The sequence below is a fragment of the Amborella trichopoda genome, chromosome 4 (genome assembly GCF_054954075.1).
Source record: "Amborella trichopoda isolate Santa Cruz 75 chromosome 4, AtrichopodaSantaCruz75HAP2 v2.0, whole genome shotgun sequence".
Classification (NCBI taxonomy): Eukaryota; Viridiplantae; Streptophyta; class Magnoliopsida; order Amborellales; family Amborellaceae; genus Amborella; species Amborella trichopoda.
This window is the reverse complement of record NC_142339.1, coordinates 59,060,426-59,086,691: the sequence shown is the minus strand read 5'-3', so window position 1 is coordinate 59,086,691 and position 26,266 is coordinate 59,060,426. Positions and strand designations below refer to the sequence as shown.

General features: G+C 34.9%; 2 protein-coding genes across 3 annotated transcripts; one reads left to right on the top strand and one right to left on the bottom strand.

Moving 5' to 3' along the window:
- The first annotated feature begins 4,559 nt into the window (after window positions 1–4,559).
- Window positions 4,560–16,238, top strand: EMB2744 (Pentatricopeptide repeat (PPR) superfamily protein). 2 transcript variants are annotated; one of them, XM_088866156.1, is made up of 3 exons: window positions 4,560–7,560; window positions 14,434–14,517; window positions 15,995–16,238. In XM_088866156.1, the coding sequence occupies exon 1, from the start codon at window positions 5,215–5,217 to the stop codon at window positions 7,429–7,431; it is 2,217 nt and encodes a 738-aa protein (XP_088722282.1). In that variant the 5' UTR covers window positions 4,560–5,214; the 3' UTR covers window positions 7,432–7,560; window positions 14,434–14,517; window positions 15,995–16,238. The 2 variants fall into 2 exon arrangements, with proteins under 2 accessions (XP_088722282.1, XP_011623351.1); XM_011625049.3 differs by lacking the exon at window positions 14,434–14,517.
- A 6,852-nt stretch (window positions 16,239–23,090) lies between these two features.
- Window positions 23,091–23,714, bottom strand: LOC18422471 (Calcium-binding EF-hand family protein). The gene has a single exon (XM_006827224.4). The coding sequence runs from the start codon at window positions 23,712–23,714 to the stop codon at window positions 23,091–23,093; it is 624 nt and encodes a 207-aa protein (XP_006827287.1).
- Window positions 23,715–26,266: the final 2,552 nt, after the last annotated feature.

Below are 26,266 nucleotides of genomic sequence, written 5' to 3'. Positions count from 1 at the left end.
ATCCAATCGACTGGCCTAGAGATCAAACCAGTTTCAGTGCACTAAACCTCAACCAGTTCACTAGTTCAAAGTAAACTTTGACCAACGTTTAATACCATGGCTTAAATACTTGGACATAGTATTAACCAGACGTATCTCACGTTTTGTCAGGATTTTAGACTGGTAGACTGAATGAAACCCTAGAATGGTAGACTGAGGTTATAGCCTGCAAATGAAGGAGGAGGTGACGTCTTCATCTCATCACACAATTCACAGCTCAAAAGCTGAACTTCCCACGAGACCAGAATCTCTTTGCCTGTTGTACTCTTCTTTAATTTCCAAGGGAAAATGTTTTAATAAGGTTGTAGGCCTCAAGCCCGATCAAGAAAGTCGCACCTCAAAACTCAAAAAAAAGTTTGTAGTTTTGGAGCCCGAAAACTTTTAAATCGATCATTGTGACTATGACTATTAAATTGTGGATAAAAAAAATAAGATTTCAAACCTTAAAAATATTATATATTATAATAATTATTTTGATTGCTCATTTCGCCTTAAATATAAGTCTTTAAAGATACACAAGATTTATATTATTTTTTGAAATTCAAATTTTACAATTGGATATTGAAAATTGATTTTAAAACTATCATAGAGATTTTTAATGCCCAAATTGCATTACGAAAGAGGATTCAAGATGAAGTTTTACTTTGTTTTTTTTAAAGCCTAGGCCTCACTAAAATTTCATCCAAGTTGAAATATTAGTACTTAAAAATGGACTTAGACTTCACTCGGGCTAGCTATTCATACTTTGAGCTCAAGCTAGTAGTGGACGTAGTAATTGGCTTGAGTCTGAGTCGATACTTGGACGTAGTAATTGGCTTGAGTCTGAGTCGATACCGGACGAGTCGGACAACAAGGCTCTCTTAGTAATAATGTTGTGAAAATTTTTGGCTTGGGCAGACATGCTTCAATTTTTGGACCGGTCGTCTAGACCTAGCACCTGGTTGGGTTCGAGTGACTTGGACGAGTTGGAACTACTTATAAAGGTTCACTATTTGGTCGGAGTGACTTAGGCGAGTCCAAGCCTTGGTCAAAAATCAAAATTTGGAATTTGCCCTCTGGAATTGGCACATATATGAGTAGTATTTCGAAAATCGGATCAACTCCGTGAAACGGTTTTCCAAAAAACCGGTATGGATTGGGGAAACAACAATATGAAGACTTCTTCATTGAGAGTATTGGTCGAAAAAGTAAATAATAAGCTTAATTTTAGAAAATAAAAGATTGGCAACTACTATAGAAAATAAAATAGGAGTGAAGTGGGTGATTCGACCGATCCCGATTACCAAACTTAGTTATTTGATGGTTCGTCAAGACAAGACGGATTCTCGATTTCGACTAGGAATCGATCGGTTCCTATTGATTCCCAATTTGGATCCATAAATTTTGAATGACTTGATTAGGATGAGTCCGAGTCCAAGTCAGTGAGTATTTAATTCCTATAAACAAATGAAATGTCAAAATTCCCCTTCCTTTTTATGGGTGGATTATTAAGCAAAGGAAAAAGTTTATATAAGGATGCTACCTTCTAATGTAGACCTACGGATGCCCCTCAAAAATCCATTGGAAATGGTAGTTTTAATGTTGAAGAATCCTTTAATTGATCATCTCGACATCGAGATATATGACTATGAAAAATAAAAAGCTTTTAAGTCTCAGAAATAGTGCATTTTACAACATCTTATCTACACCATCCATTTTCAAGATTTTCATATGTTTATTGATCTACTTGATTTTAACTATTTTTAAAATTTAAAATTTTATAATTAAATATAAAAATAGATTTTGAGATAATCCTAAAAACATTTTATATCAAAATTATATACCATGATAAAATTTGAATGTGCACCTTACCTCTATACCTACGGATGCATCCGTATGCAAAGTGCACCCTTAAACAAAAGGATGGTCCTACTAAACTATGAAATAGATTTGACTTTTCCATATAATTATTTTTCTTTTTGGGACACGGTTTTGGTAAGTCACTCGATTCCCCTATTGTTGTGCGGTCTGCAGTCTATCTAATGTTCATATCTAAGATGGATGTTAGAAATGTTATATCCACTAAAATTTAAAATGGACGGTGAAGAAGGGAAGTCATAAAATAAGATTTATAATTTTTTAAAAAGAAAATTTTCAAATCTAAATAAGTGTCATGGTTAAGATTATCGAATCCTAAAATTTTAGATCGCAAATATATATATATATATATATTGTAGGGAGACCGCACAAAAATAGTGTGAGCCCACTGACTTTTTGAATGCAAATATTCCCCTTTTTTTTGAATGAAAAAAAAGGAAAAGTTTATATAGAGCCCATGCCTCAAATAACTATCTCAAAAATTTCACTAGAGGAGGTTGTTTTGATGTCCAAATATCATCAAATTGATCATCTAGACATCACGATGCATGGATATGAAAAAAAAAATGGATTTCAAGTTTTGAAAATAGTGTATTTTGTAATGTATTTTTGGACTGTCAATTTTCAAGATTTTCAAATTTTCATGGATATATCGATCTACATTATTTGTAAAGCTTTAAACTTTATAAATAAAAATAAAAATATATTTTAAAGCTTACACAAAAATTTCCAATGTAGAACAAAAATTTGGAGGTAGGCTCTAATGTGTAGAACCTAGGCTCTATACAGCCACACCCATAAAAAAATCAATGGTAAATTTCCTTGTGGCCACACATGTGCGAAGGCGATTAACGCACGTGGCCTGTACAACCTGCAAGATTTTATGATGGTACAAACAATGACCTAACCATGTGTAATATGGCACGTGTCATCTCTAAACAAGCGTGCGAGAGAGGGGTTGTGCACGTGCGGCCGTGCATAATGAGGTACCGGCCTTCACCTGAGAAAATGCCAAAAGTGTCTTTGGCTTTCATTCTTTGGAAAAGCTGATTCAGCCTTTGAGGAGGCATGCACGTGCCAAACTTTCCACCTTTTCTCCCTCTATATTTGGGGGAAAGAAATGCTTCTGTGATAGAAAGGCCAACTGACTCTCTATTTGTACAGGGGCCAACTTTTCCCTCTCAACAAGCACACTCTCTTTTTTTACGAGGACCAAGTAGGGGTGGCAATGGACCCGGACCCAGACCCAAACCAGGACTCGAGGGCTTACTCAATTCGGGTTTGGATAGGGTCCAAAAATTGGATCTAGAGGGTTGGGTCCGGGTCCAAATTTTGGACCTGATCACTATTTGGGTCCCGTTTTAGGCCTGGGTCCTGTCGATTTTGGGTTTGGATCGGATAATGTTTTTCGGGTCCCAATATGTGAAACAATTGTTTTAAGTTTTGAGTCAGGTATGAGTCTGGGTTCCACATTATATGTTTTGATCGTGAGTTCAAGTCCGATCAAGTATGGGTCCCATAACTGGACCCGAACCGGGACCTGATCCAACTTGTTGCCATGCCTAGGACCGAGTTTATCTATCGACAAGCTCTCTTTCTACCTAGACCAAGTGACTTTCTTGGTATGCATGTGTGTGTATGTGTTTGTGTCAATTACTGCAAAAGTTTATAATGCTTCTTCGAATGCATGAGTTTTAGGATTAGGGCTCGGGCTTGAGTGATCGGCAGCTAACATTTAGTAGTGCTACACCTCTTTTAAGTTTTTTGCATGCCAAAATCTCATATTGTGTGTATTCATGTGCTTGTGTCGATCATTAGAGGATCCGGTTTTGGGCTTTCCCTAGCTCATTCCTGGCATACACGAAGGACTGAGGTTGTTCGACAAATTCTAACCTCTAATCTATCATTTTTCACAGATGTTTGAATGTTTTGAAACTTTGCGGACATGTCCAATGAAAATCATATACTTAACTTTTACGAAAACGAAAATTGAATGCGGTCATCAATGTTATAGTATTAAGTTGGACGGTATAGGTTTGATGTCTTTCAAGATAATATAGATTTGATGTTTTGTAAGTCAATATCAAATAGTGACAAGTTTTTTTAATATAGTGTTAAATTTACACAATCAAAATAAATTGAATAATATAAATTACCACGACTTTACTTCTACAAGTCTTAAAAATAATACACATTGCAACAACACGTTATTTGGACCGTCCATTTTCAAGATCTACGTCCATAGATCTACTTGATTTGAACCATTTTTAAAGTTTAAAATTTTATAATTAGAGATAAAAATTCATTCTTGTACTATTTGAAAAAATTTTAACATCAAAATTACATCTTATGATAAAGTTAGGGGGGAGGGGGGGGTGTAAGGTTGCAACCTCACGCAACAATTTTAAAACAGGTAGAAGTGTTTCCCTACTTAGTAAAGGGTACGGGTAACTTAACCTTTTTTTGAGAATGGAGCCGGGGTCGTGATAGTACTACCACCTGAGCTTCAATTAAAGATAACGACCTCTATTTTTATTAGCACTTAAAAAGAAAAATTGACTCTATGGAACGGTTGTTCTTGAACTTGAAAACCCTCCAATTCGTAGTGCAACCTCAATCGGTGTAGATATTAAACAAGGATTCTAAATAATGGAAGTAGTGCATCTTCCAATGAAGTCTATGGATTGTTTATTTTCAAAAATTCTAAATGTTTTTTGATGTATGTGTTTGATCTGCAACATTTTTATATATTTTTAAATTTCATAATTAAAGATAAAAATATATTTTTAAGCCATTACATATGTTTCACTATACGACATCTTCTAGCGAGGTTCGAAAAAGAGGAGTCTATCCACTAGAAAAGGCGCATCTCAAAATCTACTAGAAAAAGTGCATATCAAAATCCACTAGAAAAGGTTGTTCCAGAGCTTGAAGACCGTCCAATTGGTCGGCGCAACCTCACTAGGTATAGATATTAAAGAAGGATTTCAAATATTGAAAATAGTGCATCTTCCAATTATTTCTCTAGACAATCTGTTTTTAAAAAATTGAAATGTTTATTGATGTGTTCGATACGCATCATTTTTATATATTTTAAATTTATAGTTGAAGATAAAAATATATTCTAGGAAATCACATATGCATCTTCTTGCGGGGTTTGAGAATGATCAAGGGGCTACTTTGAAAATGTGGAGAATTTGCACCTGTCACTTTTATCCCTAATAAAATTTAAAAGGACGTTATTTCCTAATTTTCCCGCTATTATTCTAGAAAAATAAAGTGAACAATATTACTATATGCAGGAGATTTTTTCACAAAATGGACGTTCCAATTCCACAAAAGGCTTCAAATGAAATTGGGTTTTTATCCATGAACAAAATTAAAACTATTCAAGCCAATTTTAACGGACCCATCTATCATTTTGCTGCTAAATTTCACGGACTTCACCAAAATATAGCAGGAGATATAAGCATAAAGTACTCCGAATTCAGAAACCCATTTTGCGAAAAGGAAATCTGTTATAAATTGCTGAAATTCTATGCTGATTATGGGGATTTGAGTTCTGGTAAGATGGTCCATGGCGCGATGATTAGAAGTGGCACTGATTCTCATTTAATTGGAGCAAACAGTCTTGTTAATATTTACTGCAAATGCCATGCAGTTGAACATGCTCGCTACCTGTTTGATAAAATGAATGATAGAAATGTGGTTTCTTGGGGTGCAATAATGGCTGGTTATCTCCACAGTGGGCTTCCTAGAGAGGTCTTCTCCTTGTTTGAATTAATGGGTACCAGTGAATTGAGGCCAAATCACTTTGTATTTGCTACAGTTATCAGTTCATGTGCTCAACTTCGGGCTCTTGATCAAGGCAAACAGTCCCATTCTTTTGTATTGAAATCAGGGTTAGAGTTCTATCCCTATGTGAACAATGCACTTGTAACTATGTACTCTAATTGTGGTGCCACAGGAGAAGCCAAAGAAGTTTTTGAAAGCATGAGAAAGAAAGATACACTTTCGTGTAACTCCCTGATTTCGGGGCTTTTATGCAGTGGTCATGATAAGGAAGCTTTTGATTGTTTTAGAACTGTTGTAGGAGATTACCGGGATTGGGATCACATCAGCTGTCTCACAATTCTTAATCTTTGTGCCAGTGTGAGAGATATGAGATTAGGAGAGCAATTGCATTGCATGATGGTGAAGAAAAACCTTGAGACCAATGTGTATGTCACGACTTCACTCATAGACATGTATGGGAAATGTGGTATGATGGATGATGCACAAAAAGTTTTCTGCTATTCAAAAAATAGGAATGTGGCTACTTGGACTGCAATTATGACCTCTTATCTGCATGCCGAGTGTTATGAGGAAGCCTTGAGATTTTTTTCTCAAATGGGTTCAAAGGTTCAGCCGAATGAGTTTACATATGCTGTGGCTTTGAATTCATGTGCTGAGCTATCTTCTATGCATCATGGAGAACAGATGCATGGTCACGCATGGAAGGCTGGCTACACATCCCATCAAATGGTTGGGAATGCTTTGATTAATATGTATTCAAAGAGTGGAAGCATTGTGGATGCAGATAAAGTATTTATGGCTATGGTTAGGAAGGACACAGTTTCATGGAATTCGATGATAACGGGATACGCCCATCATGGACTTGGGAGTGAAGCCCTGCATATATTTCAACTAATGCAATGTGTTGGAGTGGTTCCCAACTATGTGACCTTTGTTGGGGTCCTTTGTGCATGTGGCCATTTGGCTCTTAAGGATGACGGGTTTTATTATTTAAGTCACCGAATGAAAGAATTGGGGATCACCCCAGGTTTGGAGCACTATACGTGCATTATTGGGCTTTTAGGGAGAATTGGGGAGCTTGATGAGGCTAAGAGGATCATGTCATCGGTCCCAATTCAATGGGACATTGTTGCTTGGAGGACTCTATTGAGTGCTTGCTTGGTCCATCAAAATGTTGGTTTAGGGGAGAGAGTTGCTGAGTATATAATCCAACTATACCCCGAAGACACAGGAACCTATGTCTTGTTATCTAATATTTATGCGAAGGTGAGGAGATGGGATCATGCTATCGAAGTGCGAAGATTAATGAAGGAAAACAATGTCAAGAAAGAGCCTGGTGTGAGTTGGATTCAACTGAGAAACAAAACCCATGTTTTTGTTTCGAAAGATAGAAAACATATGCAATGGAATGAGATTTATGAGAAGTTAGAAGAGGTTTTTGTGCAAATCAAATTAGTGGGATATGCTCCTGACATCACTTCTGTTCTCCATGATGTTGAGGAAGAACAGAAAGAAGAGTACCTCAAATATCACAGTGAAAAGTTGGCAATAGCATTTGGTCTTATGCATACACCCCGTGGAGCACCAATCCGGGTCATTAAGAATCTAAGGGTGTGTGAAGATTGCCACAATGCAGCAAAGTTCATCTCAAATACCACAAAGAGGGAAATAATTTTAAGGGATGCTAATCGTTTCCATAGTTTCAAGGAGGGAGTTTGTTCCTGCGGTGACTTTTGGTGATCGCACAATTATTTTTTTTCCGAAGTCTTTGTTAATTCTTTGGACTAGAGTGAAATTTTAAAGAAAACACATTGGCTCTCTCAGGAACTCCTTATGAGCTTGGGATACCTGAGCTCCTTTTAGAACAAGGTAAACTACATGAGATTAGTAGTCTATGTTCTTATGTTATATTGAGATTTTGTTTCTAATCTTATTTGGTAGTTTCTGTTGACACGTGTGGCCATGAGACCTCACGTGGCCTTGCCTACAATTGTGGGCTTCATCCCATGTTTCATTATACTTATTCATTCATAAAAGTATGATAATTATTTATTTTATAAAGCCCTTTTTCCAATGTTCATATGGATGAGTATCCCTGAGATCAGGGAAGACCTTTTCTCAGAGACTCGTTGGAGAAAGATGAACGTTGGCCCATCTTTTATGTTTTGAGGTAATGAACGTTGGCCCATCTTCTCCCTCTAAATATGGGAAGCCAGAGAGAAGGAGACAGAAAAAAACACAGCAAATTACAGAGCCTCTAGAAAGTGACCCTTCTCTCTATTGGATAGTACTTAATTAAAATCCGGGCTGTGCGATCACCAGCCTTACGGCGTCCCCCTCTCTGATATCGGGTTTGGTCTCATCCGCACTCCATCAATTTTTACTAATGTTGGTATCAGAGCGATCCAGGTTCCATCTTCCCTTTTGTTCTAATTTTTTTTTAATGTTGGAGCTTTTGTGATTTATCATCTCTCCATGTTCACATCGTGTTTGTCATGTTCGACGCATGATATTTTCTTGTGTATGCGTAGCCTATTGTTTCTTGTAAAATTCTTTTGAAGCCCTAATATTTATGGAGAGGTTAGGCCAATGTCCCTTTAAAGAATTTTTTTTTTACCATTCATGATTGATATATTTTTTCATTCATGATTGCTGTAAAAATTTTCTTTGCTGTGTAAAAAAAAAAAAATTGTGATCGGATAATTTTGTTTTCTCGACTTATGCGTGATAAAATTTTATGTTCTTCCCTCTTTTGTTCTTTTGTATATATATATCACCGGTATATGCAGTGATTCATCGCGCTAATTAATTATCATATTAATCCCAACCGGTAAGATCTTTTCTTGTACAATTGCCCTTTTATTCTTCAATCACTTGGAGGAACTCCTCAAGTTGGCTTTTCAACGAGGACAACCCAACCAAAGGAAAACCTAGTTGTTTGCACTTTTCTTAATTATTAATTTTATTCTTTCTCTCTCTAAGGAGGAGAGGGGATTTCACCTAGCCGCTTTAAAAATTTATCCCAAATAAAGGGACAGATAAAGTGACTCCGTCTTTTTTGTGGACAAAAATGCTAGAAATTTTTATTTTTTTTGGTAAAAACACTACTAGAATTTGAGAGCAATTATTTGACGCCTTAATTTGATTTGATCTTGTATTTTTATTACTATTATGTGTTTTCCCTTATCTGCCTAATTTGGCCGGAAGCCCAATTTCAGCTGAACCACTATTTTTTTTAATATAAAGATTTACTGGTTTAGATCCCTAACATTGGATCCTCTTTTATCAATCGCATTAAATATTTCTTTTATTGCCTGCTATTCCTCCCTTCGATATTGCTCTTTTAGTATAAGGGCTCACGCATACGTGATATTGATATTGCTCATGCCCCCCAAATAAAAAAAAGGGGAATTTATATTATCTTTGATAATTGTAGTGCTTACTTATGATTGGGAGCTTGCCTATTTCATCAAATGTTTTTTTTAAGGCAGCACTTAATAATTGATATTGTTTATGAAATATTTGCAGCTCGCTCTGTACATGCATTGACCACATATTTAATATTTTGGTGGCTTGTTTAGGTTCTTTAGAACTTAGAAAGTATTAGGTTGCTCACACATAACTTAGCAAAGGACTAGTAGAATTGTAATGGCTGAACTTTCAAGAATTGAAACTAGCCTTAGCGTAAGAACATATAAGATCAAAGGAGTAAGCTTATGCTTGCTCAAGGACATCCCAAATCTAACCAACCCAAGCAAACCTAACGACCAGAAATTTCAAGGGAATTTTAATAAGAGGAACAATAAGTTCAAAAACAGAGGAACTAAGCCCTACAACCAAGAAACTAAATAAGGATCACCAAAATGCTTCTTACGTGGTCAGCCAGGTCACTTCAAAAACCGTTGCTCGCAGAACAGAAACCCGCAAAATCCAAAGCATAACGAAAACAGAAGCAAGAGGCACAAATTGTTTTCGTGGTCTCTGAGTCCTTGCTTGTAGACCACGACATCAAAGGATGGTGGGTAGAGTAAGGCGCTAATCGGCATATTGCAAGCCTCTTTGAGGAGTTCAAAGAAATAAAAGTTGGGGAGAAACACATCTACATGGGGAACAACACCTATTTTGATGCATTAGGTGTTGGAACTTGTAGGTTGTATGTAGGGGCAATCGACCTTGAATTAATTAATGTATATTTTATCCCTTCTATGAGGCAAAATATTATATGTCTCATTGCTCATTAGAAAGGGTTTTGAAGTCCGCTTTCGATCATTGAAAGTATCAATCGGAAAGCGTTGACAAAATTATGCTTGGGGACACTTGGTTGATGATCATAACTTGTTCCTTCTTCACGTAAATGAGAAAGATGATAGTAAAATTTCTACTTATTTTGGTTATGTTGATTGTGCAATGATAGTTGATGCATACACTTAGCATCTTAGGCTTGACTACATAGGAAAAGACGAAATAAATAGGTTAATAAAGAAATGTCTTATTCAAAATCTTAATAACATGGAATTTCCAACCTGTCAGCACTGCTTGTCAGGAAAAATGACTAGGAAATTATTCAATAAAGGAGAGAGAGCTAATGAGTTGTTGAATGTGGTCCACTCAGACATTGTGGGCCCCTCAATGTTAAAACTCATAGAGGGATGTCATACTTCATCACTTTTATTGACAATTTTTCTAGGTTTGGATATGTTTATCCAATTCACCATAAATCAGAAGCCTGAGAAAACTTTAAAATATATAAAACAGAAGTAGAAAACCTATTGGGTCGGAACATTAAAGTTCTTAGAATTGATAGGGGAGGTGCATATACATCCGAAGATTTCAATAATTATTGCTAAGAATATGGTATTAAAAGACATACCACTATGTCTTATATGCCACAACAAAATGGAATAGTTGAAAGGAGTAATAGAACCCTTTTAGATATGACTAGATCCATGATAGCTCATGCTAGTCTACCCAAGACCTTTTGGGGCGAAGCAATAAGCACATCCATGTATATTCTTAATAGGGTTCCAACTAAGGCAATAGATTCTACCCCTTATGAATTATGGACGGGGAGAAATCCTGATCTAACCAACTTAAAGAAGTGGGGGTCGATTGCACATGTCCTAATTCGATATTAACATAGAAATAAGTTAAAAAATAAAACTCTAGTTTGTAATTTTATAGGATACCCTAAAGTTCAAAGGGATATCGATTTTATCATAAAGATAAGGGACTCGTTGAAAGCAGAGATGCTGAATTCCTAGAAGATTTTTTATTGGAGAAAACCTACCTGTAGTAGATAATGATAATCCATTTAATATTGTAGATGACTTAGAACCACTACCTATAGTGGATATGGATAACCTTGATCAATATGATGATGTTGAAGTACCCACACACCCAATGTTAAGTGGTCAAAAAAGGTCTAGAGCTCCTCCATCATACCTTGATGATTTCTATGTCTATATGAGTGAGGAGATAGACAACCTTATTGACCTAGATGAAATCCATGACCCTTTTGACTTCGATGATGCTAGAAAGTCAAACGAATCTCAAGAATGGCTCAATGCAATGAGAGAAGAATTAGATTTTATTGAGAAAAATAAAGTAAGGGATCTATGTGATTTACTATCAAATAGGAAACCTATAATTTGTAAATGGGTACTTAAAAAGAAGTTAAAATCTGATGGATCAATTGATAAATTTAAAACTAGGTTAGTAGCAAAGGGTTTTACCCAAAGAAAGGAAGTCGACTATATCGGCACTTATTTCTCTATTGTAACGTTTATATCCATTAGAATAATTTTAGCAATCGTTGCATATTATGACTTAGAACTTTTCCAAATAGATATAAAGGCTGCATTCTTGAATGGTGAACTAAAGAAAACCATCTACATGAAGCAACCTAAGGGCTTCATAATTAAAGGCCAAGAAAATAAAGTACATAAATTAAATAAGTCATTATATGATTTAAAATAATCTTCAAGATAATGGTACTTAACATATCATGATGCCGATGGGATATGAAGTAAATAGATTGGACCATTGTGTGTATGTCTTAAAGAGTGAGAGTAAATTCATAATACTTTCATTATATGTAGATGATATCTTATTAGCTGGAAATGACTTAGAAATGATTGATAAGACTAAGTCATGGCTTTCTTCTCAGTTTGAGATGAAAGATATGGGAGAAGCATCTTATGTCCTAGGCATAAAAATAACTAGAGATAGAAATAAAAAATGTTGTGCTTGAGCCAAGAGAGATATCTTGACTCTGTTATTAAAATATTTCAAATGGAAAATTGTAAATGATTGTCCACTCTTGTTGAAAAAGGAACAAAGTTGTCTGGGAAGGATTTTCCACTAGAAGGGCAAGAAAAGCCTAACGTTCCCTATGCACAACCTATTAGTAGCTTGGTATATGCAATAAGATGTACAATACCAAATTTGAGCTATGCCGTAGGACTTGTTAGTATATATCAAAGTAATCCAGGCATAACTCATTGGAGAGCAATAAAAAGAATTATACATTAAGGGAGCAAAACATCTAAAATTGTGTTTTCAAGCAGATAAGCTTGAAGTTATAAGATATTCAGATGCAAATTTTGCTGGGGAATAAGGACGATAGTAAGTCCACCTCAGGGCATATTTTCCTCTTTGAAGGGGCAGCTGTTTTTTGGTTTAGCAAGAAACAAGGGTGTGTAGCTAGGTACATACAGGAAGTAGAGTACATTGCATGTACTTTCGCCGTCTGGATAAACTGCTTCATAGATGACTTAAAGCTGCAAATAATCGACGAACCGATTCAAATGTTTTGTGATAATGAAACTGCAATTAAATTAATTCAAAGTGGAACAAATAGCTCCAAAGGAAGACATATAGATGTCTAATATCACTACATTCAGGATGTAGTTGAGAAAAGTGAAGTAACTGTTAGTTACTTACCCTCATCAGATATGATCGTTGACCAATTAACAAAGGCTTTAAGTGTTAACCTATTGTCTAAGCACACTAGCTTAATGAGACTTAAAAATGTTTAAGTTAGTCAGTTTTCATGAGTGACAAATCCGCATTAGCGTGAAAATCCTCATGATGAACATTTGTTATGAGAGGTATCCACGAAAGCGTGAGAAAAACCTCATGACAAGATATTATCTTAAAGGTCATACTCAAAAGTGGGAGTATGCCTGTAACAATCCTAAACTTTCAACAAAAAAAAAAAAAAAAAAAAAAAAAAAAAAAAAAAAAAAAACAAACAAACAAACAAACAAAGAAGAAAATAGACTGAGCAATGGTCCATATGAGCATGCTGGTCCTTAGGGATCATCACTACTTTCAAAAGCTTTTGGTTTAAGTTTTTGCTACCTTGCCATGTCCTTTAGTGGACGTAGGCTTTAAACGTTTAGGTGTAATATAATTGTTACACCTCATGTATGATGTGTAACTTAATAAGATAATATAATAAGGTATCTTAAGAATTTAAATAGGAGAGGCGAGGACTCCCACCCTAGAAAATATTTGAGATCTTTATCTCTCTAGTCGAAATGCAGTGAGCTCTTTCTCTCTCTCGCCGAATTTTTATTGGAAGCTCCCTCTCAAATATTTTAGGTAAGTGACTTCATTATCTTGAAAAATAATCCGTTCTTTTTAAAAATGAAATGAAATAATTATTTCTGCTTATTATCATGAATTTTAGGCGCGATAAATTTTATGCGCAAGCGACCTCATTATTTTGAAAAATAATCTTTTTAATAAAATTATGATCTTAGAAATTTTAAATGCTGTAAATTCTTAGAAATAAATTTATTTATTTATTTTTCTTTTCTATTGTTAGAAAATTTTAGAAATAAAATTATTAGAAATAAATGTGATAGTTTTGCTTTTACTAAAATTTTGAGATTTCTTTCTACTGTTTTTTGAATATTTAGACATTGTAAAATTCATGTGCAAATGACTGCCTTATTATCTGAAAACTGATATTTTTGCATTTGATTGTAGCATTGTCTGTGAAATGTTTATTTGCGAATTAACATCTCATAAATTGTGATAATTTCGTATTCGTGAATTTTTGTAAGAGTTTTTCTATACATATTAGGTTGACAATTATGCTAGAATGTCTTTACGAACTGCTACCTTTCTAAATTTGAGCCCAAAATATTTGACTGGTTATTTTTGAAATGTTATTGAAAGTGACTGTTATTATTGGTTTCAGTGAAATTCATATTAATAATTTCAGTGATATGTTGAGTACATGATATTGCTGCTTTCGAATGTTTAAAGAGATTTAGAAATACTTTAAGTATGCAAGTGGACTCATCCTGTTGGCCGGTGAGGTATAAGTGGACCTATCCGGTACGCCGGTAGGGATTAAGTGGACTCATCCGGTACGTCGGTGAGGTATAAGTGGACCTGCAGGGATTAAGTGGACCTATCTGGGACACCGATAGGGATTAAGTGGACCCATCAGGACGCTGATGGGGTATATAGGTGACCTACTTGGGACGCCAGTAGGGTATTTTGTGAAATCTTTTAAATTATGCGCTGCCGTTAAAATGTTATATGCATTTCAATTATTCAGATTATACTTAATTATGCATTTTTGAAAGTGAAACTGTTAATGCATTTCTGTTAATAGATCTCCTTTTTGAAAATATTGATATCTTTCAACCATGATTATTTTTAGGATTATGATGATCACTTACTGAGTAGCCAAACTCATCAAATTATGGTAAACATTTTTTTCAGGATAACTGCGGTTTCATTTTGAGTGCTCGTCAGGATCAACTCTGGAAGATATTGTAGTTGTGCTTAAACTTTTTTTGTTACTTTGTAAGAATTCGCCTCTGTAAATTTGTCCTATCAAGAGATGTATATAGGTTTTGACTGTCACATCTCAGGAATATCAGTATTGTAAATTCTTGGGGCGTGACAATGCCTGTGATTTATTATTATGCTTGATCGTCATAGCCCAGTGGGAGATGCTGACACATGTGGCCATGAGGCGCCTTGCCTACAATTGTGGGCTTTATCCCATGTTTCATTATACTTATTCATTCATAAAAGTGCAATAATTATTTATTTTATAAAGCCATTTTTCCAATGTTCATATGGATGAAATAGATGAGTATCCCTGAGATCAGGGAAGGCCTTTTCTCAGAGACCCGTTGGAGAAAGATGAACATTGGCCCATCTTCTTCCTATAAATATGGGAAGCCAGAGAGGAGACACAAAAAAAACAGGGCAAATTATAGAGCCTCTAGAAAGTGACCCTTCTTTCTTTTGGGTAGTTCTTAATTAAAATCCGGGCTTTGCGATCACCAGCTTCATGACATCCCCCTCTCTGATCTCGGGTTTGGTCTCATTCGCTCCATCAATTTTTACTAACAGTTTCTCTCTGATATATAAAAATCTGAAAATTTCCTTACATCTATACAGGGTGTAGAACCTGTTTGCTCCTGGCCTCTCATTGTCAGGAGATCATTCTTTGAGATCAGAAAATCTCAACTTTGAAGCAAATATTCAATTGTTCAAGTCATGAATTAACAATTGACATGATACAACACAATGTACTATTCTTGAAGTCTTCTATTGAGATCCTCTTTCATTCTGCAGATTTCATATAATAAGAACTGACAGTTGTAACCAATGTCTACCCGTTATATTTTGGTTGCGCTGTCAGGTCTCTATGTATACCAATGTGGTGTGAGCTACATTTTATAGAAACAACCTGTGCCCAAAGAGAGAATACCATGATAATTTGGACATGAACAACCAGTTTAGAGCCTCAAAGTGGTGAAGGAATCAAGGGAGCATAACATTTCCACAATCAATTCTCCAAATAACCCATCCTCGTACAATCAAAATTGTACTTTAGTAAGTTTCACAACTTGAAATAGAAAATAAGCAAAAATAAATTATGAAAATTGAATTTGTATATTGGACTTTTTGACATGTTTTAATTTTCACCGTCTAATGCATTATTTTGTGCAGATAATGTGTCAAGACTAGATTTTTGGCTTCTATTTCAGTGTAGTAATTTCTTTAGCTTCCTTTCGGATCTCAATAAAATGTTGGTTGATTCCTTTTGTGCTTCAAACTCAGATCACATATGAATGACATTTTGTATGAATTGGAACTATTGATCTATAAACTAAATGTTATTTTATACGAAATTGAAATTATTGAAATATAGACTATATAAATTGTACATTGAATTGTCTATTGAGTTTCCTCTGGGATTTGATCAATAGAGGTGCCTGATTGCCTGGGCTCTTTTTGAAGCTCTCTTATTGTTATCTCTAACCAGGTGTGGAAGGAAGGAATGCATCCAGGAATTGGTTTAACAACATACTTCCAAGTGGTTTGAAAAGAAAATTTATCAGGACTACATTTTGATCTTGCTTTGTAAAAATTTATCAGGACTACATATTGATCTTGCTTTGTAACTTTTACCATGAGTTTGGCCTTTGTCCTCATATTAACTGTATACTTTAATTCTTGAAATCATAGTCATCATTTTTTTGGGTGAAAAAATCATAAACATCCAATCAGTGAACTTCCGTTTTATGGGATTGAGGTCTTGATGCATTTCTCCTTCAATAACCATTTTGTTATTTAAGAAAGAATTAATCTGCAATTTTGTTTTTAAAAGAATCACAACGCAATGTGCTCTGGATTTACCAAATTAGAAAATCAAACCTTTTGGGACTACACTAGAGAGAGGCAAAACCCTTTAATGAGAAATGCAGAAATAGGAGTGAGTATCTGATTCAAATAATAGGGGATTTTTTTCTTTCTTCTTTGTTTCTCTCTTCAAGAGGCTTCAACTTAGCAATGGCCTCAAATTTATTCCTAATGAAGAGGAAGATCAGTAACCTGAAGTAAACTTTCAAGAAATTTAAGAAGATGAGGAAGAAGTATCTGAATGGTGATTCTCAAATGCATGGTGATAGGGAATAGTTAGGAAAGTAACAAGTTGGGTATCCAAGAACTAAAAGAAAAGTTGCAAGCATCCTATGAATGAAGGATGTCGAAAACTTAAAATACTTCCTCGGCATAGCAGTAGATAGATACTCAGTAGGTTTGGTTATATCTCAACCATAATGGGCAATGGAAATGCTTAAGAAATTTGGCATGTCGAGCTCAAGTGAATCTAAAATTTCTAGTTAATGAAGAGGAGTTACTTCGAAATGCTGCTCAGTATAGAAATTATTTGGAGGGCTTCACTACTTGACCTTCACAAGACCAGTTATTGCTCATGCAATCCATACAATGTGCCAAGGTAGGCTAAATCCAAGAAAGCCACACTTTGAGGCTGCAAAGATGACTTTGAGGTATGCCAAAGGAACTTAAAACTCTGGCCTTTTATATGTCTCGCAAGGTGAACTAGAACTAACATCTTTTTTTTAATTCTGACTTGCAATGCTGTCCTATTGATAGAAGATCAGTAACCGTTTTTCTGTACATTCTTCGAACGAAATCCTATATCATGGAGCTGCAAAATGCAGGAAGCTGTGGCCAAATCAAGAACCAAAGCAGAGTATAGATCAATGTGTCTTGCAGCTTTAGAAGTTGCATGTTTATCCAATCTATTATCAGAAATGGGTATTCACCTAAAGAAGCTAACAAAGGTGTATTGCGGTAACCAAATACTATCAAAATATCAAACAATCCAATACAACATGGGAAGACCAAACATCTGGGAGTTGATCATCATTATATTAAGGAAAATAGTTTGTGAGAATGAAATCATTATAACACACTTCAAATCAAGCTGCATATATTTAACACTTGTTTGACGGAAATTTGTATGAGCCATTGGTTGGCATTGTATGATTAGTTCAAGTGTATTATCGTGCATTCCCAAAATGGGCTTCTTTATATGCTCAAAAAGAGTTGAATTGAAAGAGATACAAGGTTTTTCCTTCTTTTAAGAATTTGACCAATCAGCAAGGGTTACATACTTAGGATTTGAAACATATTTTAGGAAGGATTAGTATAGTGGTGTACCTGCATGTGAAGAAGCCCCTGAGTCTACAATCCGCCTGGTTGGTGTAGAAGAAACTGGAGAGAAGGCATTATGTGTTGCATCCTAGAAGATGGAGGGTGATGACCGACTTCCAAGAAGTCGAGTAAGTTCATCTAATTTGTTCAAAACAAGATCATTTGCAGCAGAAACTCTAGTAGTGGGCTGTCCCACTGATGGAGCTGCTGTCTCCAATGCAACAATGACCATTTATCTTTTACATGGTTTATCTTGTTGCAATGGGTACACCAAAGCTGCTCATCTTGATTTCTAGATGATCTTGATCATTGCATTTTTCTGTTCATGGAGCAGTATTTTTTCCCTTTACAATTGGATTCGGATGCTTGTGGACCTGAGGTTGTGGGTTCATTATTTGTTTCCTCTTTCCTATCTATAAAAGTGCATAAATAGCATTTAGGAATCACAGCTTCTTATTCACGACAATTTGGCTTGCGTCGTCTCATATTCACCTCCTACCCCGGCCAAGTGCTAAAAAATATGCCTGTCCTCCTGTTGGGAGCACTGGATGGCAATGCCAAATGTCACTGAACATGATTGCTCAATACTTCCCACATGCCTTAGAGATGATCAAAATACTGAGCCATAGTGCAGTCTCTGCTCTCACAATTAATGCTGTCCAGATGAAATTGACAACTGGCCACATTGTCCTCAGAAAACTAGGCTAGTAAAGTCTTCCATATTTCTTCAACCCTTGCATGTTACATTAGTCATTGAGAGAGATGTTTTCCGTAGAACTAAGGAGCCAGTGATCACAACAATATTATTGATGTCCCATTCTGAGAACTTGGGATCAAGTGGATCAGGCTGCTGAATTTTACAATTAACATAACCTAATTTGTTCCTTCAAGAGATATTGTAACCAAATGAGATCATTGTAGGTAGGGACTATCACTGAATTTCCAGTAGTGACTTGCAAATTAGGGTTTTCAAGGAAGTTTGATGGGACTTGCAGTTTAGCTTTCTGAGGAGCAATAACTGATGAACTCTTCTCTTCCATAGCAGTTTAGTAAATAAAATATCAAAATAATGTTCTTAAATCAGATAAAACCCTAATATATGATGAAATGGCAAAGAAAAAAGATTGAAAAGAAGATGGATGCTTCTCAAATCAGAGGAGATTTCACCTAAAAATAGATTATATTGAGATGAACCAGTTTTGTGAGGCAGAGACTCATATGTAGGTGCTTACACACCTGAATGTGTTGTCTTGTGCAAGCTCTAGATTGGCTGTGTTGTTGATGCTCAACAAAAAGAAGAAAAACTCCCTCCCTGTCTTGCTTCAAATCGTGTTTCTCTTGATAATAAGATAAATGAGAGGACTTACAGGAGCAAGATTAAGTTGGCTTGCTCTGATATCATGCGGTGTTCTTTGATATTTGCACAGAGAGGAAAACAATAGGTATCATGAGTTTGGAAGAAGTGGAAATAGGGCACCTTGAGCTTCTCATTAGATAATATACTTGCAGTGTGACAAAAAGGCCTTTGGACATGTGTTGGAATCTGGTATAGAATTCCATTTCTAAATGAAAAAAACATATATAGTTATTAGTATGTAACCTAGATGTGGTGCCACAGGAGAAGCTCTGGAAGTTTTTTAAATCATGAGATGAAAGATGTTCTTTATGTAATGCCCTTATAGTAGGCTTTTACTCTATGGTGATGGTGAGGAAGCATGAAAATGGGATCATGCTAGCAAACTCCGGAGATTAAATAAACATATTTTTGTTTAAAAAATAGGAAACACATGCATTTGAGTGAGATTTATGAAAAACCAGAAGTGTTATTTGCGTAAATTCATTAGCGGGATATGTTCTCGATGCTCCACACGATGTTGAGGATGGAAAAAAGGAAGTATGCTTCAAATATTGAAATATTGCAGTGAGAAGTTGGCAATAGCTTTTGGTGCTCCAGTCCAGGTCTTTAAGAATCTCAGGGCATGAGGATTTTCAAAATGGAGCCAAAATTCAAATCAAATGCCACGACAACGAAAATAATTTTAAAGGATGCAAATCAATTCCATAGTTTCAAAAAATAAAAATAAAAAGAGGTGGGGTGGGAGGGGGGTTTGTTGTTCTTGTGATGACTATTGGTTCTTGCTAAAAGTAAAATTTGTTCCCATGTTATTGCTACTTTTTCAAGTCGCTGTCAAATTTCAAAGAAGAGAAACTAGGGCTCCTCATATGTATTAACGTGCAATAGTTCTTAAAAAGCATGTTTACTGTAATACATTTTTGCCAAAATATGGATATGCCTATCTTATTATTGTGGATAGTTAGCTATGGGATTTTAGAGTGGGTCGTGGTGTTGCAGTGGTCAACACCATAACCAATTTAGCCTTGCTGGAATCCAAAATATGTACTTACTCATTTTTGAACTTTCTATAATATTTCTCATACATATACCTTATGTCATTTTAATGAAAATGTCATCATTCTCAGAAGGACCATTTGAGACTGATAATCTATTGTCTAAACTTTTTCATATATATATATATATATATATGGGTGTAGTTTGTATAGAGCCTAGGCTCTAAACAATCAAATTAGAGCCTACCTTCAAATAGTGTTGAGAAATATGGTTGGAAATCTTTGTGATAGCTTTAAAATACATTTTCATCTTTATTTATAAAGTTTAAAGCTTTAAAGATAGTGTAGATCGACATATCTATGAAAACTTGAAAATTAAACTTCCAAAAATGCATTACAAAATACGCTATTTTCAAAACTTGAAATCGATTTTTGTCTCATGTCTATGCATCTTGATGTTGAGATGATCAATTTGATGATATTTAGGCATCAAAACAACCTCTTCTAGTGAAATTTTTGAGGTAGGCTCAAAGTTGATTGTTTGGAGCCTCGGCTCTTAAAAACTTTTCCCTATATATATATATATATATATATATATATATATATATATATATATATATATATATATATATATATATACATATATGAAAAAGTCTTCACAACGGCTATAGGCCAAAATGAACAGTGATTTCACCTATTTCATCACTGTCCAATGTTCATCGCACGATCACAATTGTCCGTTAGTGTTTTATTTTTTATTTTTTTTCTATGAATTGGAATGATCTAAAATTTGGAGTGTGTGTACATCTTAGTGAGGTGCACCTAATAAAAATATGAAAAAAATATTTCGAAAAATATAAATTGACCAAAACACCTCAGTAAATTTTTAGGGGTATTTTGGTCAATTTATATTTTATAAATTTTTTATTTTTTTATTTTTGTTAGATTCTTCTATTTTTGATAAACAATTTCAAATAAACAGTGATTTCACCTATGCTCATCACCATCTGAAGTTCATCGTACGGTCACAGTTGTCCGGTAGTATTTCATTTTTCATTTTTTTTTTCTACAAATTGGAATGATCTGAAATTTGGAGAGTGTGTACATCTTAGTGAGACGCACCTAATAAATATATAAAACAAATAATTAGCAAAAATTATTTGTTTTATATATTTAAAAAAATATTTTCAATAATTTAAAGTGATCAAATTACCCCCGTCATTTTTTAGGGGTATTTCGATCATTTTATATTTTGGGAAATATTTTTTAATTGGGCGCCCTATTTTTTAGTGCACATGTTTAAAATTTCATTATGATCCGATTTCTTGAAAAATATTAAAATTCATATAGTGCTATACATTCTAAACTACATGATGAAGATCTGACGATCGGGATTCCACCTATATTACTATTCATTATACTATTTATTATAGCTGTCCAGCTATTGTAAGGTTTACTCATATATATATAGAAAAATCTTAAAAACGCCTAAAGATGATTTTGAACATTGTTTCGCCCTGCCACGGACATGCTATGTCCATGGCGGTATTTCAAACGGAACCAAAGTAGATGGTGTCATGTCTGTGGCAGTTTCATATGTTTGTTTTACCGCCACAGACATGCTATGTCTGTGATGGTACCACCGCGTATATGCTAGGTCCGTTGCAGTTTTTTAATCCATGCCATCCTAAAAAGTCAGACGGCATCGAGCTTATAGGTGAAAACACTGTTCATTTTTACCTATAGGCGTTGTATAGTGGCTTCCTATATATATATATATATATATATATATATATATAGTCTTAAAAACGGCATAAGGCAAAAATGAAAATGAATAGTGTTTCGCCTCGCGATGACTCTACGAGCTATTGCAGTTTTGCCTGAAAGTCGCAACCGCCGTTGTGGTTTCCCATGTTTTTTGCATGAAAAATCGACCGCTGTGGTTGATTTATCCATGCCGTCCAAAAATTTGGACGGCGGCAAGCCTATGGGCGTAAACACTGTTCATTTTTGCCTATTGGCGTTGCGCATTGACTTCCATATATATATATATATGATAGCTTTTTTATCATGTTACTTGTTAAGAACTTGCTTTCCTTAGCTTACTCTTAATGCTTTCGATACAAAAAATCTGAAAACTTGCTTGTATCTTTGCAGACATATGTTTGCTTCTACCTCTCATGGGTAGATCAATCCTTTCAGAAATAGAATATCTCAACTTTGCAAAAAATCATGCATCACTTGTCATGGATCAATATTTGGTACAACACATCACTCTCTGGTGCCATTCTTAAGCTCAGTAAAGTTTTCTTTTGATCCTGTAAATTTCATATGCTGGAACTGATAGTTTTAGGCATTGCTACTTATTATCATTTATTTTGGTGGGCTTCACACCCAACAGAAATTGAAAACCATGAAATGTTTAAAGATTCATTAAGTTCATATGGGAGAAAATTTGATGTGCTCTGATTTTCAATTACTCATCTTTATCTTGTGCAAGTAATGTATGATTTCTTCCATTTATCCTTTGTAAGATATCAGAAATTCCTGGTTTACTTTCAACCTCGTCTGGCTTTTATTACCTTTCAAAGGAACCCAAATTTCCCTTTCCAATTTCGAGAAAAATTTTGTTTGATTTAATCCAAACTCAAAGCATTTACAAATTCTCCCTTAATGTAAGTTAAAAACTTGTTCCGCTTTACTCTTTATTGGAAAGCATGAAGAAACACATAATTTTACAAGTTGATACTTGCAAAACCCAACCCCCAAGCAAAAACAAAAAAAAAAAACCCGTAAAAAGGAAAAAAAGAAAGAAAGAGAAAAAGATAAAACTATCCAATTTTTGGTGAAGGCATCAGACCGAAAGAGAGTTTAAACAAGAAACAACACGTAATTAATAATGATACCTTATATTTCCAATTCTTCAGATTAACACTATCCTATTTTTGTTAGATGAATCAATTAAATCAAGGATGATAATAATGAGCTCTTCTCTCTGTCTTAGAGAAAAATTAAATTAATAATGACAATAATATTTACATCAAAGAAGATTAGGAGAAGCTGCTTTCCATGAAGCTCTCAAACTCTTGGAAATCGATTTTGCCATCGCCATTCTCGTCGAATGCTTTGATCATATTTTTGCAGTCTTCGAGCTTGGTTCCTTCGTCGAACCCCAACTTGCTAAGAACCTTTTGTAGTTCAGATGGGCTTATGAACCCATCTCTATTCTCATCAAACATAGCAAAGGCCTCCTTCAATTCCTCGGAGCTGGGCTCCTGCTCCTCGAACAAATTCGAGAATTCCTCCCGACCCATACGCTCGATTCTCTCACTAAAATGGGTTTCTCTCTCCTTTGCATGTCTCGTTAGTCCAAGCCTCTCCATCACTGTATCGATATCCTCAGCTTCGATTTCGATGTCTTCTACATGTGGTGTAATATTAGTCGAGCAAAATTTAGAGTTTGATCTCCGAATTTTGGTTTCAAGCTTTGAGATGTTTCTTTCTTCAAGAGCCTTTAATGTAGAGAGAGATTCGAGCTTGTTTCTAATGGAGAATAGTAAGCCAGAGTAGAAATTCTTAAGCTCCACTACCAAATTGCTGTAAACGAAGAGGAGCCAGACAAAATCTAAGGATGAGAGAGAGGGTGAAAATGTGTCTGCTGCAATGGTCTCCATTGAGGTTGGTCTGGAGAGAGAGAGAGAGAGCAAACACAAGTTGAGGATGACATGGGAAACATGTAATCAAAGGTGGTATATATGGGTGCTTTGAAGGCATGAAATTTAAGCATAAAGCTTGAAGAAATCAACACGGAAAACGGTTGTAGGAAGCTGCAATGTTGGTGCAATAGTGAAGAATGCAATTTTGGCCGTTGAAAGAGTGGTCGAGACATTCTCTTTTGCGTAAGAGAGAGAGAGGGGAAAATGGGCTTTTAGAGAGAGAATGGTTGCCCTTGGAGAACGGAGGATAAGTAGTTTTTTTTTTTTTTTTTTGAGTGGCATGAATTGAGCCGAGGATATAGCGGTGCAAATTGTCAAATGGTAACCAATTAAGTCTAAGTCTGGTGGGTATTTTTAGAGGGAAAAGTTTATATGAGGTTGACTCCCTAAATAATCAAATTAAAGTGTATTTAAAAAATTCACTAGAAAGAGATGTTTCGATGTTGAAAATTCTTCAAATCCAACCATTTCGATACTAAAATACGTGGGTTTTTTTTTAAAAAAGACTTTAAATCTAGAAAATAGTACATCTTGTAATGTATTGTCTAAACTGTCAATTTTCAATATTTTCAAGTGTCCATAGATCTACTTGATCTATATTAATTTTGAAGCTTTAAATTTTATAATTAAATTTTAAATAAATTTTTAGGTCGTCATAAAAACTTTCAATACTAAAGCGATCGATACTATTCGAAGGTGAGTTTTACTTTGATCGTTTAGAGCCTCAACGTTATATAAACCGCACCTTTAGAGCAAGGGAAAGTGGGTTTTAGAGATATAAGAGAGATAGGAAAAGTGGGATAGCAACGGGGTCGGGTCCAGCTGGATTCGAACCCAAACCTGAATTTGATTAGATTCAGGTTTTGGACCTGTACCCGAACTCGAACCAAACCTATAGGATCCAAAAGTTAGACCCATACCCATATCCGTCGGGTTCATTGCCACCATCATTATGAGTTTTTTTTTTTTTAATATCATATACTCATATTATTGACAACAAGATCATAATCATACATCATTATATCGTTTAATAGCTAAAAATGACTATAAATTTTTATTATATATAATCCTCAATGCACTCAGGGTTTTAGAGAGACAAAAAAAAAGTCGTTTTAGAGAGAAAGAGAGGGGAAAGTGGGTTTTGGTTTGACTGAATCGCATTATTCGAAAAAAGTAGGTTGAGGGAGAAAGCTAGACGCTTTGTCCTTTTCGTAGAAATTTAAAAGAATGAAGGCCTGCGTGTTTTTTGTTTAGGGTTTGGTTGGGTACCTTACCTTCGTGGGTAATGACGGGAAGGTTCGTTCCTTGAAGAGGGATTCAGAAGTTTCCTCTTCACACGGTTACGGTTACGGTTACGGTTACGGTTAGAGAGGGATGGAGAGGAACCTTTTCTGTTTGAGAAAGACAGAAAGTGTGGACTCGGAGTGAGACGAATCAGAGCAGAGTGAAAAGTGCCCAAGGTTAGGACTGGTTATTGAAGTGGCTGTGTTTGGTTAGAATCCATTTGTCGGTTGAATTAGTTGGACTTTTTTAAATAAGGTGAATAAATTGGAATCCATTTGTGGGTTGAATCAGTTGGATTTTGTTAAATAAGATAAACAAATGAATAAATTTAAAATGGAGTAAGTATGACGCTCAACATCCAACTCCACCAGCAAGTTGGTTAGTTTGAGACTCTGAGTGAGTGTATGGACGAGACTATTCAAATCTACTTCTTTTGCACCATATCTACATATCTAATATAAAAAACTGAAAAAACTTTGATCTAATGCACTCGTATAAAATAATTAATAAATAATAATTAAAAAATATGAAAAAAAGGTTGTGGCTTGTAGAAGGTCTCATCTTTAAACAATTCAAGTAAGATGTACCTCATCTAATTATGAAATTTAAAAATTAAAAAAATGATATAGATCGGGCATATAATCTACCAACACATGAAAATATTGAGAAATGATGGTCTAGATAATATACCATTTTGGGACTTTATTATTATTATTATTTTTTTACATCTTGAGGTTGAGATGATCAATTAGAGGGGTTTTCAGCATCAAAACAACATTTTACGATAGATGCCTTTTTTTTTTTTTTAGGAAAAAAATTATATAAGGTGTCAACCTTATACTGTAGAGGTAAGGTGCACCTCAGAAACCCATTGAAGAATGTTGTTTAGTCATTAGATGATCATTAAGTCTTAGAAATAATACATCTTATAACACATTATCTGGACCGTCCATTTTTAATATTTTCAAATGTTCGTAGATATGCTAGATCTGCATTATTTTTTGAGCTTTCAATTTCATAATAGAAGTGAAAAATAGATTTTTAGGCAATGATGAGAGTTTCAACACTCAAAATATATCTTTTAACAAAATTTTAATATGCACCTTACCGTGATTGTTTAAGGTTGACACCTTATACAAACCTCACCCTTTGTTTTATAGTATAAGGTTGCAATTATATGTACACTTTTTCCTACAAAAAATTTGAAAAATTTGTCCAGTTTGTTT

Bases quoted from the DNA above. Each gene is read 5' to 3' on its own strand.
- EMB2744 (XM_011625049.3), top strand. From the start codon at position 5,215: ATGGACGTTCCAATTCCACAAAAGGCTTCAAATGAAATTGGGTTTTTA.
- LOC18422471 (XM_006827224.4), bottom strand. From the start codon at position 23,714: ATGGAGACCATTGCAGCAGACACATTTTCACCCTCTCTCTCATCCTTA.